The 21,305-nt window shown below is 35.9% G+C and overlaps 1 protein-coding gene across 1 annotated transcript in view; it reads right to left on the bottom strand.

Moving 5' to 3' along the window:
- Cwf19l2 (CWF19 like cell cycle control factor 2) overlaps positions 1 to 21,305 on the bottom strand; it is a 64,375-nt gene that overhangs the window by 16,025 nt on the left and 27,045 nt on the right. The window contains exons 9-15 of the mRNA XM_031346424.1: positions 20,932 to 21,022; positions 19,044 to 19,136; positions 16,946 to 17,062; positions 8,814 to 8,951; positions 4,973 to 5,185; positions 2,730 to 2,846; positions 726 to 881 (exon numbers count right to left, since the gene is read on the bottom strand). Of these exons, the coding sequence (XP_031202284.1) occupies positions 726 to 881; positions 2,730 to 2,846; positions 4,973 to 5,185; positions 8,814 to 8,951; positions 16,946 to 17,062; positions 19,044 to 19,136; positions 20,932 to 21,022 (925 nt within the window). The remainder of the gene's footprint in view (positions 1 to 725; positions 882 to 2,729; positions 2,847 to 4,972; positions 5,186 to 8,813; positions 8,952 to 16,945; positions 17,063 to 19,043; positions 19,137 to 20,931; positions 21,023 to 21,305) is intronic.

Here is a 21,305-nt window from a genome sequence, read left to right as displayed (position 1 = left end):
CTCTCAAAACTAAAGGCTACTTTTGAAGACAAGGATAAAAGTACATAGAAATGGAACTTTAAGACTTTCTAAGTTGGGGCTGGAGAGATGGCTCAGTGGTTAAGAGCACACTGATGCTCTTCCAGAGGACCTGAGTTTGATTCCCAGCAACCACATGGTGGGTCACAACCATTTATAATGGGATCTGAAGACAGCAACAGTGTCTTCACATATATAAAATAAACAAGTCTTAAAAAAAAGAAATTATAAAAAAAGAAAGACTTTCTATGTTAACTAGATAGGTACTAGTTATAAAATAATCTTATTTTCTTTTTGCTACCACTAATGAAACATATTTTAAGGTGAAATTATCATTCAACTAAATCGAATTTAAATGTATCACAGAGGCTGTTTGTTATTCCCTATTTATGAATGCATGAGTTTGCTTTTATATAGTTATGACCTGAAAGTGCTTCATGGTAAAACAATGATTTAATTAAAAAATAATTTAAAAGGAAACTGTAAGTCACTATTTGATAGCTTATTTATACCTCTAAGCAAACCCCCTTTAAAAAGATTTTTCAAAATTCTTTATACAGAAATGTACTTAAACTATTTTATGCTTTACCTCACTTTTTAATATAAAATTTGGTATTGATATATAAAAAAAATACATTACTACAAATATATCCTCCAAAAACAAATGTAGAAAAAAAAGAATGTATGGTAAAACTGCTTATAATTACCTTAAAATAGATGGGAGCCATGTCACCCACTTCTTTTGGGAGAGGGATACACTCATAGATCATATGAGAGTGTTTCCTCAAACCCATATTAGTCTCCAAAAAGATACAATCCAATTCTTTATCTTCAAACATTTTTACCAATGATTTCCGAAACATCTAGAGAAAGAAGGAAATGATGACAGGCATATATTCAAGAACTTCACACTTGGAAATGTTTTTATCCTAAAATCTTCTGGTTAGATAAAATAATTTGAGATGATCAACTGCATTAAAAGCTAAATTTTCCTCAAGCTCAATATAAAAAAAGAATACTATACAATTTGGACCTTTATCATTTGCAATTTGCTGTTGTTCAAGAATGTTTTGATGAAACTGTCTACCAAATTTATAAGATCTGAGGTTAAATCCAGTGTTATTAGTTAGAGTACACAAAAAGAAAATAAGTGAAAAAGAGGTCCTGCATTTTTCAAACAATATTTTATGTTAAGTCAAATCACTTTTGAAAATATATGTAATAATACATCGACGCATAAACAGAGGACTAGCCATCAGAGTATAATTAATTGAGAGTGTCACACACATTTGGAAATCAGAACACTTCTTCTTCAGCCCCTGGAGAGATATCTCAGCCCTCCACTCTTTAGTCATGTGTAATGTCTAGTGATCGTCCTTTTACAAGAAGAACTTTTGCCACTATTTGCATACAACAATTTGGTTCCCCACCCTTCCTCAGTTTTCCATAATGCCTCTGGATTCCAGAAGTCTGCAAACAACGTTACCTAAAATGTCACATTCATGTGCCCACTATCTAGCGAACTGAATAAATGTTTTATCCACCTTAAAGTGTTTCACCACATATCTTAATTTCTCACAGAAATATATAACATACACCCAAGATTCTTGAAATTAAATGCTTTTACACTAATTTATTCTGTTAAATCAGTTTTTCAAAAAAATTTTAATGCATCCCAGAAAAGTCCTGCAGTAATCCTAAAGTTCAAATTTCCACACTTTTCACTTTCTATTAAGAAGCATTTTTTATATCAAAAATAATTCATCTGTTATTAGAGTTATAACAACATATTTGAATACTGAACTCTGGGAGTACCGACTTTACAAAGCACTGAAATAGAATGCATTTCACAAAATGCAAGCAAATATGTTCTCTTTTCGCATCTTTATACACACTGTGCAAAAACTAGCATATATTCTCATCTCTTTTGAAGTCCTGAAATTCCACATTTTCTAACCTAGGTCCTTCTGAGAACTTAAGAAACTAAGAATGTGTCTTCCTTATTAATCATTGTGAGGGTTGAAATAATTCAGAAACTACCTATCCCATGATGTGCCTTTCAATCTCTTAAAGAATCAGCCATCAAATCATCTAATTGACTCATATGAGAGAGGTGGAAGCCAGAGCATACTGTGAAGGGAATGGAGAAGAAACAGAAGCTGGAATAATAGCACAATCACAATAGCAGTGAAGGCCAAAGGGCAAACAGTAACTGCTGCCTATAAACCTGACTTCACAGCTTTTCACTCTCTGAAACTTTCTTCTTGGATACAGTTTAATAAGAATGATTATCTCCGGCTGGTGAGATGGCTCAGCAGGGAAGAGCACCGAGTGCTCTTCGGAAGGTCATGAGTTCAAATCCCAGCAACCATAATGAGATCTGACGCCCTCTTCTGTCTTCTAAAGACAGCTACAGTGTACTTACATATAATAAATAAATAAATCTTAAGAAAATGATAATCTCAAGCTGCAAAAAGCACTAATTAGAAACCCAACTGACTTTTTTAAAGTAATTACTCTGTCAGTTCACTAAGTTAACAAAAGATTTAAAAAAAGGAGTATGTGAGGAAAATAAAAACAATGACAGATGGAAACATGACAATCTATCGACACCTACAAATTATCAAGTAAAGATACCAAATCTGTCTGAACTTATCATAATGACTTGCAAACCTCCTCACGAGCCTTATAATGAGCCCGGCAGCACTGACCTGAATCTCCTCCCAGATATCTTCATCTAATACAGTGGCTGCTTGATGATGTTGTAGAGGGACTATGAGGCAGTGTCCTTCAGTAAGAGACTGGAAATTGGGTAAGCATAAATAAACCTAGAAGCAGATTGCAATGATGATATGTTACTTGGTCATCTTATAAAAGATGAAACTACAGCAGTGAGATCACAGGACTTACTAGGGCCGTCTGGTTTGAAAGACCTATTTTTATCTTAACACTGTCAAAGACACTTTTTTACATTTAAAACATCATGGAAATGGTTCCTAAAAACCTGGAAATTTAGAATATAAGTCTCAGTTTTCACTGACAGATATTACAGACTAAGACTTCCCAAATAAAAATAAGAACAAATGTCACTTGACCTTTTATCTGAGAGTACTATATATATACAAACACTGAAAACAATACAGGTCCAAATCCAAGCTACCCTGAACTAATCTCTAGTCTTAATAGGCAAATATTGGCCTCCTCTGTGTGCAACAACCCTGGGACCAGTAGATAAATCTTCCAGGATGTACGATAGAGCACTAACTTTCACCAACAAAAAGCAATGAAGCTTCAGAATGAAATTTCCTAGCTGTTCTATAACTTGCCTACCTTTTTACTAATATATACAAAAAGGGTCTTGATGTAATTCTTTTTCTTTTTCCTTATTCTGTTACTCTAAAAATATTAGAAAATTGTTACAACATTGGAACATGGAACTTGGATGACCTAAATCAGTGTTCCTGGGCTGTATTCATTCATATTGGGCTCTCGAATAAACCATCTCTTACTCCTTTGTAAGGAAAGCTGTTTTCTTTTATTGACAATATAAATTATGTGTTACCAGCCAGGACAAAAGTGAGTTAGCCCAGATAAGGGGGGGGGGGGAGAAACAAGCCCAGGATAGCTTTACCATCTGGCTAAGAAGTTGATTTCCATATATGATACTTTTATATGTACCTATATATTTACCTTTATATTTGCTTATAACCTGAAGCTATTTTTCTATTATATACGAGGAGGTATTCATAAGTATATGAATGTTGGGAAATATAATAAACATTAGCATTCCTTCTAGGCTCTGCCCCAGTTACCTGGCAACAGCCAGGTATTCCAGGCTCCCTATAAAAAGGGCTGTTTGCCCCCTCCTCGATCTCTTACCCTCTATTCTCTGCCCCTTCCCTCTCTGACCTCTTTCTCCCTCGCTCCCTTTCCCACCCAGCTCTGCCCATGTATTCCTGGCCGGCCTCTCCCCTCTCCCTCCCCAACTCCCCTTTCCATACCCTAAATAAACTCTATTCCATACTACATTTGTCAAATGGCTGGTACCCCAGGGGGAAGGAACGCCACTCTAGCTTTCTTACTTCTTTCTCTTCAGTGCCAAGGCTTCTTATTCACTGGCACCTCAGAGAAGGCTTCTAGAAAACCTTTTCAAAATATGACCCCTCCATCATTTTTTCCTCACTTTATGACAATATGCTTCTGAATTGGAATGATGATTAATCTGCTTATTTTATTACATTTCAATAGAAAACAAACTTCAGAAGTATAACTGCCTAGGAAGATGCCAAAATTCAAATTCCAGTAGTGCCCTCCAAAAACCCTTTAAATGAATTTTAAAATCATCCTGATTCTTTTCTTTTCTATGACAATGAGAATTTGGCACCTACTCCATCCACAAAGTAATTTACACAATGTGACAAATAGTCACCTACACATATTTATTGAAATAAATGACTGATATTCTATGAAGATAAGATCCTTGGAATACCATGGTTAGCAAAGGTTATCTCTGTATTCATGAAACAGAAAGACTTGGGGAATGACCCAACTAACAAGTCAAAGGAATTTCAATAAAGTGTTCAAACTGTGTCACAGTCTATGAGAAATCAAATACACATTATGAAGAATTAAGTAAAGAAATGAAAGCTGCTTTGGATTAAGGTTCTAAAGGGAGATTGTAGTGCTGAAATTAATTCTATCATGAGGTCATAAAGTTTGACAACAGCAGAGCTAGAATTTGATTCTTAACAACAGAATCACACACAACATGGGTTAAGACACTGAAACACTGATACTTGGTCTACCAAAAACCCTAAGAACTATGGTCACTTAGAGAACAAGAATATTTAAAAATCAGAATAAGTAAAATCTTCAAAATGTTTATAAAAATCTGAAGAAGGAGCATATCTGCTTATACTAAGTGACTTTTACCTTGTGTGTATTCATTTCTTACCTTCACACCGATTGCCACAATAAGGTGCTTGGGGAACTGAGCGCTGTCAAAACAGTACAGACACTTTGCCATTTGTGCAGCAAGACTCTGGTGCTCAGCAATGGCTCTTCTCCTCTGGCTCTCTTCCTTCTTACCAAGATGCTCTTTCTCAGCTGCTTTGGAGACAAACATGTCATCCAGAGTGTAATAGTCTCCATCTGATTTTCCCATAAACTGAAAAATCAAAATAATAGTAGTAGGAGATAAAAGGTGGCAGTAAATACTTTATTGAATAACAGGATCCTAGAGTCCTACCTGTAAATACTATAATGCAACCTATAATTTTTAAATGGTCAAAATTAAGCTTGAGCTCAAAAAACAAAAAAACAAAAAACAAAACAAAAAAAACAAAACAATCCTTCTATCATTACTGAGGCCACCCTCAACTTTATCACAGCAAAAGTCCCTGAATATTTAATAAATTCATGTTATTCCATTACTTTTCTAGTACTATAATATGGAAATTATTACTATGCTCAGTGAAGCTGAAAGGAACCAAAACGCAGAGGCTAAGCCATTTGAAAACACAGCACATACAATATATAAGGAAGTAAATATTGCTCCATTTGATATCTATAACTCTGAAACTCTTTCCAACATATGGACAAACACAAATTTTATGACCTTGCTTAAAAATCCTTATCTCTATAATATGTATAAGGCCAAATACAAACTCTGCTATAGCCTAGAAAGAAAATGATAGATACAAAAGGTTAGTATAAAGGTAAAGACTCATAATCAAAACTGACCGTTCTCATAATCTAGTATCAATGACTTGAACACATCTGGCTACACCTATTCATTCTCTATGTCCTACAAAGTAAGTGATAACGCTCCAAGGCACTGTCACCTGCATGCAAATACTCTCTGACCCATTCTTTCCATGCTGCTATTCTTCTCATTCTTCAGCTGTAGCTTTAGATTTAGCTGTCACCCCCAGGAAGAAATATCCTCAATTATGTGTGTCCATCTAAAGTATTAGCATCAGTCTCATAAGGACTGTACTGTGTTCAGTGTTCATGGGCTTGTTCCTACTTTTTTACTATATTATCTTCTCCTGATTCTTCTACCCCCAGACACTTAAAAAAATCATCAAATATAAAGCAAATATAAGACACTTATGCCTTAGCAGACTTTTAAAACAATTTAAAGACAGAGTAGCTCTACTTAAGTAAAAGGATATTTCTAATCAAATATGAAGGATAAAAAATAGTCATGCTGCAGGGCAGTGGTGGCACACACCTTTATTCCCAGCACCTGGGAGGTGGAGGCAGGCGGATTTCTGATTTAGAGGCCAGCCTGGTCTACAGAGTAATTTTCACAACAGCCAGGGCTACACAGAGAAACCCTGTCTTGAAAAAAAAAAAAACAAAAAACAAAAAACAAAAAACAACAAAAAGAAAATCATGCTTTAATTCTAACACATTGAAGACAGAAGCTAGTGGAGCACTTTGAGTTCAAGGTCATCCCGGTCAAAATAGTGAGTTTCAAACTACCAAGGGCTACATACTGAGGCCTTGTCTGTAAAAGAACTCTTTCATGGAACTTAGTAAGTAAGGAAAATACTTTCAAAAGCCTACAATTTAAATAGCAAGTATCTAGGGGTATAAACTATGGCTCACAAGCTACACAGGCCCAGACATGTCCTCTATATTACCCCTTCCCCCAAATTTCTGATATTTATATTACTGAAATAAAGCCACACATTTTATTCACATGCTGCATATGGTTACCTCTGTAACAAGAAAGCTGAATATAAAACAGAAAGTCAAAGATGTTTCCCATCTGGTCCTTTATAGAAAAGTTTGTTGAATTCTGTTCTTTGCAGTCTCTTCACAAAAATATCTAGTACTACTAGTGGTAATATAATAATACTAATATAACACTATTTTAAAGAATATAGTAATTCAGCTATTTAGTTCATAAAATTTGAATAGTAAAGAGATTATGAGTAGTATTTATAGAAATGGTTATAAAATATGCCAATATTTTTTACTTTTATACACATTTACTATTATATCAAATTCTTACCAGATCTAATTTTAATTGTTAAAAGTACAAAACAAGTTATCACTATGCTGAGGCTATTTATTAAGCAAAATGAACTGAAAGCTTCCATGCCAAATCAATAATTTCATAGCAACCTGTCTCTATTAGTTTTGTTTCAAACTGGACCCATTGCTTTGCCCACTTAAAAAAACACCTTTGTCTTTTTATGAAAAGTTGCCTAACAAACCCATAAGTAAAAACTGATTACAAGGAAAAAGGGTTGGCAGTGTTTCCATCTTGGTTAGCAGGTCCAACAAAAAGTAACATCTCCATTAACATAAGGAACAAGAATGAAGCAACACTTATGCCAAAATGTGAACAGAACACTACTACAAATTCAGGTATATAACTTAAGTCAACCAACATGTGGAGTCCAGGTTGAATGTTTTAGTTGCACAAAAATTTGCCTGGTGTGTAGTTTTAATAAATCCTATCAGAACTGGCTCATTTCTGCTTAAAATTATTAGGAAATACATAAATCACATTAAGAAAAAAAAGGAGAGGAGGAGATGAATGGAAACACTGTATATCCTAGGAAGCTTTCTCATAAATAAGTAATGATAACAGACTAGGCTGACAACTTAACAAATAATACATTTCCAATCATTAAATTCTGGCACCAAGGCAAGAGTGACAGTACACACCTACATTCTCAGTCATTTGGGGTAGTAGACCAAGAAAGTTATACATTTGAACCTTACCTAGGCAACATAGTACCTTCCTATCTAGCCCCAAACCAAGCCAACCACAATCTACACTGAAAAACTGGGAATTAGATCAAGTGTCTTTCCCAGCCATCATCAGAGATGGGAACTAACAGAGAAACCCACAATTGGACAGTGTGCAGAGAGTGAGAGAGACCTTAGACCATTTAGTCTTAAATAGGGTGTCTTTACCAATTTTTTTCCCTCAAGACTCCAGAAACTATGAAGACAGAGTAAGAAGAGACTGTGAGAGCCAGTAGGGATGGAAGACACCGAGTGTCTTCAAAACACAAAAGACTTGACACACATACAAACTCACAGACACTCAGCCAGCATTCACACATCTAAACAGATCCAAAGCATGTGGGACTCCAGCACTGAGAAGTAAAGCGGACATAAGTCCCCAACCTTAATTCAGAAGCTATCTTCAAGTGTTAACTGCTAGCTCAGAAAAATTAGTTTCCCCAATGGAGTCTCACTAGGAATACAAACCACACTTAAAGGAAGCTCCATGCCCAGCAGCAGACGGCCACCACAAAGCAGCCTTAATGGTATTTTTTGGAGACTTTTTAAATCTCATAATGTTTTACTTAGGCACAATTTATTTAGATTGCTCATGAATCCATTATTTGACATTACTGTTCTTTTGCTTGTACATTGTGGATTTTGTACTTTTATGTATGTTTCTTATTCTTCTTTGTTGTTTTTGTTTTTTTTTTAACCCCTGTTTGTCTTTTAATTTGCTGTTTTCTAGAGAGAAACAGAAAGAACATGGGCTGGATGGATGGGTAGCTGGGGAAGATATGGGAGAAGATGAGGGAGGAGAATAACTATTATCAGAATCTATTATATGAAGTTGTTTTCACTTAAAATACTGGAAAAAAAAAATCACACAATATCTGCCCCTAATATTTTCGATGTAATAATTTACCATGTAAAAAAGATCAATTTAGTAAGATTAGAGACTATCAGATCTCTTTAATATCTACATCACTGTCGACTGATGAACCAGTTTTTCAAAATGCAAAAGTTTGCTAAGACTCTCTTACCTTAGATGCCATTTTCATGAAAAGTCTGTTTTGATCGTTATCTGTTCCCATTTTCTCATTCTTGACTAAATCTTTGAGACTCAAATGATCATCATCAGGAAAGTATCGGATTCTTTCTTTATCCTCATAGACTGAAACCTATAGCAAAGTGAACATAATGAAGTTTTTGCAAATGCTTTGAATGGATTATCCATAAACCTGACAACAAAAATACAAAATCCCACCACATATCACAATTGCTCCTTCCATGCGAAAGAAGGTCCATTAAGTGTAAAGAAGTACCCTTGCCCTTTCCTGCCTTCTTTCTCAGAAGAAAGTTTCACACTAGCTGACTGCCGAGTTTTGTAAAAGATTCTAACTGTCTTGTCCTTTCCCCTCTCTCTTCTGCTTTTCTTGTACTTAAAATCCCTTCCCACTGTGGAAGAAAGACTGCCAGTATTCAAGCAGAAAATAAGTATATAACAAACAGAGGTGAAGGTTCACTGCTATGGAACCAGTGTTTGTATCCGTCCCTCAACTCACAAAGTATCACAGTCTCAATATAATGGCACTAGGAGTCAAGACTTTGGAGAGGTAATCAGGTCATAAGGAGGAGGCACCATGAATAAGATTAGTATCCTAGGCAACCAATCTGACTTGTTTTTCTGATAGTCAGACTGTTAAAATATTTACTTCTAACAAGTTTGTTCTCCTTGTCTACTCTAACACTGTTCTTATTTCTTCACTAACCTGAATGTTACTTCTTATGAATTCCCTGGGCTCTACATACTAAACATCTGGTCTATGCTAAAATGTAAATTCCAGCCTGAATGACTGTGCCTCTGACTTTTAGTACTCTGGGAGGCAGAGGCAGGTGGAATTCTGATTTCGAGGCCAGCCTGATCTACAGAGTGAGTTCCAGGACAGCCAGGGCTATACAGAGAAACCCTGTCTCAAAAAAAAAAAAAAAAAAAAAAAAAAAAAAAAAGATTGTTCAGTAGTATGCAACTCAAAATGGCATCTGACTGTGTTATGTGTCTAGTCAGTTCTGCTGTTTTACATTTCCAATCTTTTATTTTTCTCCACATCTCTCCAGCTCCCCCAGTCCTCCATTACATCAGCAGTATTGATCTCACTTCTATTTACTGATTTAATTAATTAGTATCTATAGCAGGATAGGCACTCAACAATCAATCAATATTTGATATAAAATTCCCCCAAAAATAATTTGTGTATTCTGTTGTTATAACCTAATTTAAGGAAAGTGAATTAAATGTATTGTTTTCACAACCTTTTGGAATGCTTGGGGTAGTGTTGCATTCACAACCTTTGAATTGTCAGAGCTGAAAGACCGAAAAGAAAATGAGGTTCTTAAAATTTCACAGCACCTATAAAATTAAGACATTATTGTATACAAACACCCTATTTTCAGGCCTCAAATTAGGTGTCTACAAGGATAACAGATCTAAGAAGTCAAAATTTTCTATGTATAATATGGTAAGCATAAGAAAGTGAATACAAAAAATTAAAGAAATGTACATCAAAATTAAAATTGTGGTGAGCATTCTGTGAGCAGTCCCTGGGAAAGACACAGCTGAATTGTGAGGCATTTGTAAAAGGTAAAAAGATACAACTAAAAATAGAAGTGATTATTTCTTATTTTCTAATGTTTTCATTTCAAAAATGTCTAGTCTAATACAAAAAGAATTCAAAAGAGAAAAAAGAATGTGAATGAAGCCCTCTGCCTTGTCCTTTCTGCTAGGGCAGACTCCTAGCTAGTCTATTCCCATGAAGACACCATATCCTGGCCCATCCTAGAGGATCAGCTGGAACCGGAGCAGTTGGTAAGAACCTCCTCCCATGCCACCCCCAAGTCCCAGAGCTGCCCACTGGGAGCCCAATGGATGCCGGACCCATCTCCCACCAACTCCCCTGCCCCAAATCCTACTCCCTTTTTTCCCCTTCCGCCCATCTTTTCTCCTGGGACAGACTGCTAGCTGGTTTGCTCCTATGAAGACATTATATCCTGGGCCATCCTAGAGAATCTGCTACACTCAGAGCAGTTGACACCATATATGAGCCATCCCAGAAGAACCTCTGCACTCAGAGCAGTCGGGCAACTGACACCACAGCCTGAAGTATCCCAGGAAATCTGCTGCATACAGGGCAGCTAATCACCAGCTTGTCTGTTCCCCTGAAGACTCCACAGCTTGAAGACATCCCAGGAGCTCCTGTGTACACAGGGCAACTGTGCAACAGACACCACAGTCTGAAGACTTCCTGGGGACTCTGTGGCATACAGAACAACTGACCCAACAGACTGAAAGCCTCCTGGGAGTTCTGCACACAGGGAAACAGAAACCACAGTCTGTAGGGCTCCTGGAGAACAGCTTGACCGCTCCTCTGAAGATCCAACAGTTTGAAGGCCTCCTAGGAGATCTACTGTATCCAGAGCAACAGATCAGCAGCTTCTCGGCCCCTCTGAAGAGCCAGCAGTTGGAAGGCCCCACAGGTGGTCTGCTACAGCCAGGACCAAAAGCCTACAGGGAGACCTGAACCAACCCAAGGACAAAAAAGGCACACTCCAGACAGAGTCACCCAGACCAGCAACAATAGTAATAACCAGATGGTGAGAGGCAAGCACAAGACCATAAGCAACAAAAGACAGGATACGTGGGCATCATCAGAACCCAGATCTCCCATGATAGCAAGCCCTGAATACACCAACACACCTGAAAATCAGGAAGCTAGCCTAAAATCCTATCTCATGAAGATAATAGAGTCCTTTAAGGAGGATATCAATAACTCACTGAAATACAGGAAAACACGGTTAAACAGGTAGAAGCCCTTAAAGAGGAAACAGATACAGGAAAACACAATCAAAAAGGTGAAGGAATTGAATAAAGAAGTCCTAGATTTAAAAGTGGAAGTAGAAAAAATAAAGAAAACACAAATGAAGGCAAACCTGGAAATGGAAAAACTAGGAAAGAGGTCAGGAAGTACAGATATATTACCAACAGAATACAAGAGATAGAAGAGAGAATCTCAGGTGTAGAAGATACCCTAGAAGACACAACTGTCAAAGAAAATTCAAAATGTAAAAGACCTGTAAAAAGGAAATTGAGGACACAATGAAAGGACCAAAGAATAATCAGAAAGAGGAGAATGAACATTCCCAGATCAAAGGACCTGAAAATGTCAACAAAATCATAGAAGTTCCCCAACCTAAAGAAAGAGCTGCACATAAAGATACAAGAAGCCTATAGAACATCAAATAAATAGGACCAGAAAAGAAAATCCTCTCATAACATAATAATCAAAACACAATGCACAGAACAAAGAAAGAATATTGAAAGCTACAAGAGAAAAGGGCCAAGAAATAAACAAAGGTAGACCTATCAGAATTACACCAGACTTTTCAACAGAGACTATAAAAGCCAGAAGAGCTTGGTCAGAGGTCATGCAGACTCTAAGAGAACACAAAGGCCGCCCCAGGCTACTATACCCAGAAAATCTCTCAATCAACATAGGTGGAAAAAACAAAATATTCCAGGACAAAACCAAATTCAAACAGTATCTATCTAGTAATCCAGCCCTACAGAGGTTCCTAGACTCCAACACAAGGAAAGTACCTACACCAAAGGAAAGAGAAGATATTAACCATCTCACAACAAAGTCAAAAGGGGAGAACCACAAGCACAAAAATGGAACCTACAAAAACAAGCATATCAGGAACTAACAGTCATCTCTGTTTAATATCTCTCAATATTAATGGATTCAACTCACCTATAAAAAGACATAAACTAACAGACTAGATACACAAGCCAGATCCAGCATTTTCCTGAATACAAGAAACAAACTTAACAAAAAAGACAGACGCTATCGACAATAAAAGGATGGAAAAAAGCCTTCCAAGCAAATGATCCCAGGAAACAAGCTGAAGCTGCCATCCTAACATCCAATAAAATAGACTTTCAACCAAAAGTTATCAGGCAGGATGAAGGACACTTCATATTCATCAAAGGGAAAATCCATCAAGAGAAAGTCTCAATTCTGAACATCTATGCCCCAAATACAAGGGCACCCACATTCATAATAGAAACTTTACTAAAGCTCAAAACACACATTGAACCCCACACAATAATAGTGGGAAAGTTCAATACCCTACTCTCCCCAATGGACAGGTCGTTGAAACAGAAAATAAACAGAGACATAGTGAAACTAAGAGAGAGGTTATGAACCAAATGTATTTAACAGGACATTTCACTTTAAACAAAAGAATAGACCTTATTCTCAGCACCTCATAGTACCTTCTCTAAAATCGACCATGATTGGTGGCAGAAAAAAGCCTCAACTGATACAAAAAGACTGAAATAATCCCATGAATCCAATCAGATCACCATGGCCTAAGGCTGATCTTCAATAACAGCAAAAGCAACAGAAAGACTACATACACATGGAAACTGAACAACTCTATACTCAGTAATAGCTTGATCAGGGAAGAAATAAAAGACTTCCTGAAATTTAATGAAAATGTTGACACAACTTACCCAAACTTATCGGACACAAGGAGAACAGTGCTAAGAGGAAAATCCATCGCACTAAGTGCCCTGGTAAAGAAATGGAGAGATCTTACACAAACAACTTAACAGCACACCTAAGAGCTCTAGAAGAAAAAGCACCAAACTCAACAAAGAGGAATAGATGGCAGGAAATATTCAAACTCAGGGCTCAAATCAACCCAATAGAAACAAAGAAGATAGTACAAGGAATCAAAAAAAACAAAAGCTGGTTCTTTGAAAAAAATCAACAAGATAGATAAATGCCTACCCAAAACAACTAAAGGGCCCAGAGGCAGTATCCAAATAAACAAAATCAGAAATGAAAAAGGAGACATAACAACAGAAATGGAAGAAATTCAAAAAATCATCAGATCCTACTATAAAAGCCTATACTCAACAAAACTGGAAAATCTAGATGAAATGGATGGTTTTCTAGACAGATACCACATACCAAAGTTATGTCAAGAGCAGTGTTTAGTAAACCATCTAAACAGGCCCATATCATAGAAGGAAATAGAAGAAGTCATTAAACACCCCCCAACCAAACAAGGCCCAGGGCCAGATAGATTTAGTGTGGAATTCTACCAGACTTTCAAAGAAGACTTGATACCAATATTGCTCAAACCATCCCTCAAAATAGAAACAGAAGAAATGCTACCTAACTTGTTCAATAAAGCTATAATTTCTCTGATACCTAAACCACACAAGGACCCAAATAAAAAACTTCAGACCAATCTCACTTATGAATATCAATATAAAAATACTCAATAAAATTCTTGCAAGCTGAATCCAAGAAAACACCAAAAATTATCATTCATCACGACCAAGTAGGCTTCATCCCAGGGACGCAAGACTGGTTCAATATATGGAAATCCATTAATGTGATCCACACGATATAAACAAACTCAAAGAAAAAAAAATCACATGATCATCTCCTTAGATGTAGAAAAACCATTTGACAAAATTCAACATCCCTTCATGTTAAAAGTACTGGAGAGATCAGGAATTCAAGGTCCATACTTGAACATAATAAAAGCAATTTACAGCAAAACAAAAATTATCATTCATCATGATCAAGTAGGCTTCATCCCAGGGATGCAAGACTGGTTCAATATACAAAAATCCAATAACAAATTAAATAGAGAGATTCTTGAAGCAAAAATCAGGGACAAGACAAGGATGCCCATTTTCCCCATATCTATTCAATATAGTACTTGAAGTGTTAGCTAGAACAGTACGACAACAGATCAAGGTGATACAAATTGGCAAAGAAGAAATTAAGGTATCACTATTTGCAGATGATATGATAGTATACATAAGCAACCCCAAAAATTCTACCAGAGAACTTCTCCAGCTTATAAACAACTTTAGCAAAGTGGCCAGATATAAAATTAACTCAAATAAATTAGTAGCCTTTCTTTATACAAATGATAAACAGGCTGAGAAAGACATTAGGGAAACAATTCCCTTCACAATAGCCACAAATAATATAAAATATCTTGGGGTAAGTCTAACCAAACAAGTGAAAGACCTGTATGACAATAACTTCAAGTCTCTCAAGAAAGAAATCAAAGATCTCAGAAAATGGAGAGCTCTCCCATGCTCATGGATTGACAGAACTAATATAGTAAAAATGACCATCCTACCAAAGGCAATCTACAGATTCAATGCAATTCCCATCAAAATCCCAACACAATTCTTCAAAGATGTGGAAAAGCAATTCTTAAATTCATCTGGAAAGGCAAAAAACCCAGAATAGCAAAAACAATTCTTAACAATAAAGAATGGCTGGGGGAATCATCATCCCTGACCTCAAAGTTTACTAGAGAGCAACAGTGATAAAAACTGCATGGTATTGGTACAGAGACAGACACGTTGATCAATGGAATAGAATTGAAGACCTAGAAATGAAACCACATACTTATGGATACTTGATCTATGAGAAAGACGCCAAAGATATACAATGGAAAAAAGAAAGCATCTTCAATAAACGATGCTAGTCTAACTGGCTGTCTGTATGCAGAAAAATTAAAATAGACCCATATTTGTCACCTCGTACAAAACTCAAGTCCAAGTAGATCAAGGACCTCAACATAAAACCAGATATACTGAATCTAATAGAAGAGAAAGTGGGAAAGAGTCTTGTACTAATTGGCACAGGGGAAAATTTCCTTAACAGAACTCCAATGGCTCATGCTCTAAGATTAAAAGTCATGAAACTGGAAAGCATCTGTAAGGCAAAGGACATAGTCAATAAGACGAATTAGCAACCTCCAGATTGGGAAAAAATCTTCACTTAACCCCACATCCAACAGAGGGTTAATATCCAAAATATTTTAAGAACTCAAGAAGTTAACCACCAAAGAAACCAAACAATCTAATCAAAAAATGGGGTGTAGAACTAAACCAAGAATTCACAACAGAGGAATCTTGAAAAGCTGAGAAATCCCTAGAGAAATGTTCAAAATCCTTAGTGATTAGAGAAATACAAGATTCCACCTGACACCAGTCAGAATGGCTAATATCAAAATCTCAGGTGACAACACATGTTGGAGAGGATGTGGAGAAAGAGGAACACTCCTCCACTGCTTGTGGGATTGCAAACTGGTACGACCACTCTGGAAATCAATCTGGAGGTTCTTCAGAAAATTGGAAATAGATCTACCTGAAGACCCAGCTATACCACTCTTGGGAATATACCCAAAAGATGCCCCACCATGCCACAGGGGCACATGTTCCACTATGTTCATAGCAGCCTTGTGATAGCCAGTAGCTGGAATCAACCTAGATATCCCACTACAGAAGAATGGATACAGAGAATGTGGTTCATTTACACAATGGAATACTACTCAGCTATTAAGAGCGAGGACATCCTGAGTTTTGGAGGCAAATGGATGGAACTAGAAAATACCATCCTGAATGAGGTAACTCAGACCCAAAAGACATGCATGGTATTTACTCACTAATACGTGGACATTAGCCAAAAAAAAAAAAAACCCAAGATACAGTCCACAGAACTCAAAAAGGTCAACAAGCTGAAGTGCCCAAGTGAAGATGCCTCAGTCCCACTTGGGAGAGAAAAGGAAGCAATCACAAGTGGGGAGGGAGGGAGGGGCCTAGGAAGGAAAATGGATGGGGGTTGAGGGGAAGTGGGGAACCTGATATGGTATTGGTTGAGGGAAAAGGACTGAAGCCCTGAGGGCCAGCCAGAAGCTGAGGAAGAGGTCGACCCTGCAGGAGGACCGGCAGTTTCAATTAACCTGGATCCCCAAGATCTCTCAAACACTGGACCACCAACCAGGAGGCATACATCAGCTGATATGAGGCCCCCAACACATATACAGCAGAGAACTCCTGGGTCTGGGTTCAGTCAGAGAAGATGCACCAGGGAGTTTAGAGGTCTGGTTGGGTGGGGGCTTGGGGGGTGGGGACATCCTTGTGGAGACAGGGGGGTTGGGAGGAGGTTTGGGAGGTAGAAGAGTGGGAGGGTGGAAGGCGGGGAATAAAATCTGGACTGTAAATAAATAAATAAAAGATAAAAAAAAATTTTAAAAATGTGAATCTGTAAATAAAAGTATAAGCTAGACATACTCTCTGCCTCTTCCTTCTTTCCGCTTTCATATCCAGAGTTTCTCTAGGGCTGTTCACAGGCCACATTCTTCCAGACTCATCTGTTCGAATAAGGATTACTTCTTGTTCATCTTCATGCTATGGAAAGTTTTAGTTAATGTTTGAAAAACAATAAGAAATTATAGAAAAGATTCCTGTTTTCATACAAAACTATGGGTCATTTTGAGTCTTTTGGATTTAAGTCCTTTAAGTCTATTGGATTTTTATCATCCACTCTAAAGTGATCATAACAAAAGACAAGAAGGGGCGAGACCAAAACTTCATTTTAGTATTTTAATAACTTAACTATGGAAACAACCTTGAAATACATCTGTTACTTTTTTTAATTGAGCATACTAAGTATTGAACCTAAGGTCTCACATATAATAACCCTCATATTTACTATAAAAAAAAAATTCTGAGATACAGTCTTACTATATTGTCCAGAGTGACCTTGAACTAACTTGTAGGAATGGGGTAGGAGAAAGACTCAGTTTTCTTTAACAAACTTCCGACTCACTAGTCACTGAGAGTTTGACCATGCTCAAATGAGTATATGGACAACATAAATTAGAATTAGTGTACTTTTTTTTTCTTTTCCAGAGAGGGCACAAGGGTGGAGATGGGTGGACCTTAAAGGACTGGAATATCTGATCAGGATGCATTATGGGAAATTCCCAAATAATAAAAAACATTACGGTGGGGAAAAAAGTATGATAAGGTACCGATAGTGTACTGGACTTGTATGAGAATATCCACTTCTGATATAGTGGATGGCATATGTAATGGGTGTTTCATAAACTTATAACTTGTAACAAGGCAACCAATTGTCAAAGCAATCTTTTGAAAGTAGCTATTGCAATATTAATGTTTCCTTGTCTTAACACTTTTCAAATATCTTTCTTATGTATGGCTTATCATAAGCTATTATATTTCACATAGTTTAAAGGCATTGTCTTTCATAAAAAATTGTAGCAAAATGTAACATAACACAACATAAACATGAAATGGTATAACATAAAAGTCTTCTATGATAAACATGAATATCATTGGTAATAATAAGAGCATTAGACAATTGATTCATTAAAGATCACTGAAAATAAATTATTCCAATAAATTATTCACATTTCAATCTCCTTCTCATGTCAGAACTCAATATAAAAATGAATTCCATTTACATTTAACAATTTAACAACTCCAGTGTTGAAGAAATAAAATACATCTTTATTACTGTTCTTCTAGGAATATATTTTTTTCTCCCAATATTTAATCAAGATTAAAGATTGTCACAACTTTTCACCCTTTTAATTATTTTCACCTTTTTAATTATTTTTTGAGATGTTGTACTTTAAACCTTTTTACCTGTCCCCTTGATAGAAAATTTAAAGGTGGGAAAACATAATAATATGGCTTCTAACTTTATTATACTGTGAGAGCTGCTCTCTACACCAATACTAAAAATTTCAAATTATTAATTACATAATCACATTCCTTGAATGAAAGTATTTTACTATGTTTATCACATTCTCTAGCTTGCAATTCTTTTAGTTTTGAGTGGATGTGTGCACGTAGTGTATGTGTGTACGCATGCAAATGGAGACTAGAAGATGACCTTGGATGTGGTTCTTTGACCTCCTTCAAATATAGTAGATTGTTTCCAGTCAACTAACAGGTGACTTAAAACTCTCTTTCTCACTCTTTCTGGAATAGGATATATAACCTTCTGACAGACATCACTTAGATTTTTACTGTCCCTTCACCCCTATGCAAATGAAAGTTCTAGGCAGGTGGTTTTTATTTGTTTCATGCAATATTAAGTAAATAAACAAACCATAGATAAAATAATTTTCCTTGTATAAAATTAATATCTAATTCAAGTAAGTCTCTTAATTTTCTGAACAAAAGGAATTAAAGATAACAGTGGACAGAATCTAGAATAAAAGCAGATTTCATTGGTCCTAGGATGAGGCTTCCATGAAGGAATCCTCATGAAATTTATACACAGACATCTAGTGTTACAATGGCAATAGTATTAAACTAAGTAATAATATAAATAATGAAATAAACTTTTATTACTTACCTCTACCCCTAATCTTTTTGCTGGTATCTGTGCAATGGTTTCTTTAAATTTATTTGCCTCTTTAAGCTGGGCTTTAAGTTGTTCAGCTAATTCCTTCAAAAGGAAAATAAGACAGTAAGGTGCGGTTTTAAATTTTTCATTACAGAATATTTCAAACATATAAAGCAGAAAACAGCTTAGCAAAAAGCCTTACAGTAAACAGCTAACTTCAATCATCAATTTCAATGAGTATACATCAAGTACAAATTGCTAGATGAAAGCATTTGTTTATGTTTTTGCGGTAAAGAGTTTCAAGAAAGTGTACTTTGAGAGAGGCACAAAAATGGAAGAAATACACTAGAAATATATTAAGAATCACACTTTTGTAAGTTCTTAGGTATTACAAATTTCTAATATGGAAAACTTCAGTTATTTGTCATAGGAAGAAATCACAAGACAAAATATTGTATTTTCTTCATTTCTGATAAGAAATTTGCATAAAAACTTTGAATATATTTCACTAGTCTAAGAACTCTAAATTTATATAAATTTATGTAAAACACACAGAAATGATCAATTAAATTGATTTATGTGACAAAGAGGAGCATGCTAATCTGCCATGCTTCCATGAAAAATATTACACTGTTTTTTTTTTTAAGTAAGTTAACCTACTATGTGACCATTCCACTATTTTCATTGATTCGTCTGTGCTTTCAAATATTAAGCTTCAGGTTTTTCCTACTGAAATTGATAGTTAACTAATCTCTCTTACTAATTTTGAGGCTGAGCTGAATTTCACTGATTTGCAAAACTGTGTTCAAAGAAAGATAGGGAATACACACAGTCTATAACAAAATGAGAAAAAAACTGATCTTCTTTAGCTGATCTTCTTTAACAGTATTATCAAAGAAAACTGTTCTGATAATATACCAAAATAAAAAATTTAAAGAGCGTTTACATTTAAATTTAAAATAGAGCCATGTTTAGAAGTGGACTTACTGGAACACAGAAAGATTCCTAGCTTTGCTACTCTGCCATATCGAAGCTAACACAAATTAATACAATGGGCATATCACCATGAATACATGGATGAGTGAGTAGTTCCTCACAAATCACTCCTGTTTCTCTTTAATTTTAGACAAACTGGCCTTCTTTCTACTCATAAACATTATTTAGGTTCTTTCTAAAATATGTTTAATTTATTGGTGTGATGCATCAGAGCATGTGTGTAGCGATGAGAGGACAGCTTGCAGTGATAAGTTCTCTTTCTTCCAGTATGTGGGTTGCATAAACCTCAGGTGACAAGATTTTAGTTTAAGTTTCATTTTAAGAAAATGATAAATGCTACTGGTCTGCACAAAGCTCAAGTGGTTACAAGCATTTGCTGCTCTTACAGAGGACAAGAGTTCAATTCCCAGCATATACTTCAGGTGGCTCATAACTACCTATACCTCTACATATCTTGGGGATCCAATACATTTTTCTGGCTTCCATGGGCATCCCAATGTACATGAACATACACAGACCCATACACAGACAATAACAGAAACTTTTAAAGAATATTAAATTTTTGCTAAAAGAAAATAAGCATTCCTAATAAGTTAAAATGGAAATAAAACAAAGACATCTTTTACTCCTGCAACTATGCCCAAAAATAGAAAAGTGCTTAAAAATAAGAATTTTTTTTCTTAAATTTCAGAAATCTAATAAAGGGGAGACAATACATATATATTTCTCTAGTAGAGGAACTATAAGAGTAGTATTTCTAGAAATTCTCAAGAATTTCTTTAAGAAATTAACAGTAATTATCTTCAAAGCATGCCATAGACTAAAAGACTGCTACTTGTAAACAATCTGTGAGAGTTACACATTTTACTTTTCTCCAAGTGAAAACACACAGGGGTCTTACCATATTCCCCATCATTTCTGCCTTGATAATCTTCGCCCCCAACTTGTTCTTTTCATCAACACTCAAGACATAGGTGGACTTTGCCTCTGGACTGCAGGTAAAACAGGACAGGGGAAGAGCATATGTCATAAAGCAACCTCACGCATTAGCTTAACTCACTTTGACATGACATTCAGTACTAATACTAGGTCACACACAATACTAACACGTAAAAATTAAAGTCAGCATTCTAGGGTGAACTACACTTCAAGATTCTGATTCTCAAATATGATCAATATAATACAGTTACAATAATAACCGAAGAGTCCCAATAACTGTAAAATAAATAACATACAAATTACTATATTGTTATGTTAATTTTTAAACTATATTAA

The sequence above is a fragment of the Mastomys coucha genome, unplaced genomic scaffold (assembly GCF_008632895.1).
Source record: "Mastomys coucha isolate ucsf_1 unplaced genomic scaffold, UCSF_Mcou_1 pScaffold24, whole genome shotgun sequence".
In the NCBI taxonomy this organism is placed as follows: Eukaryota; Metazoa; Chordata; class Mammalia; order Rodentia; family Muridae; genus Mastomys; species Mastomys coucha.
Note: the sequence above shows the minus strand (reverse complement) of the source record. Positions and strands in the feature narration are given on the sequence as shown.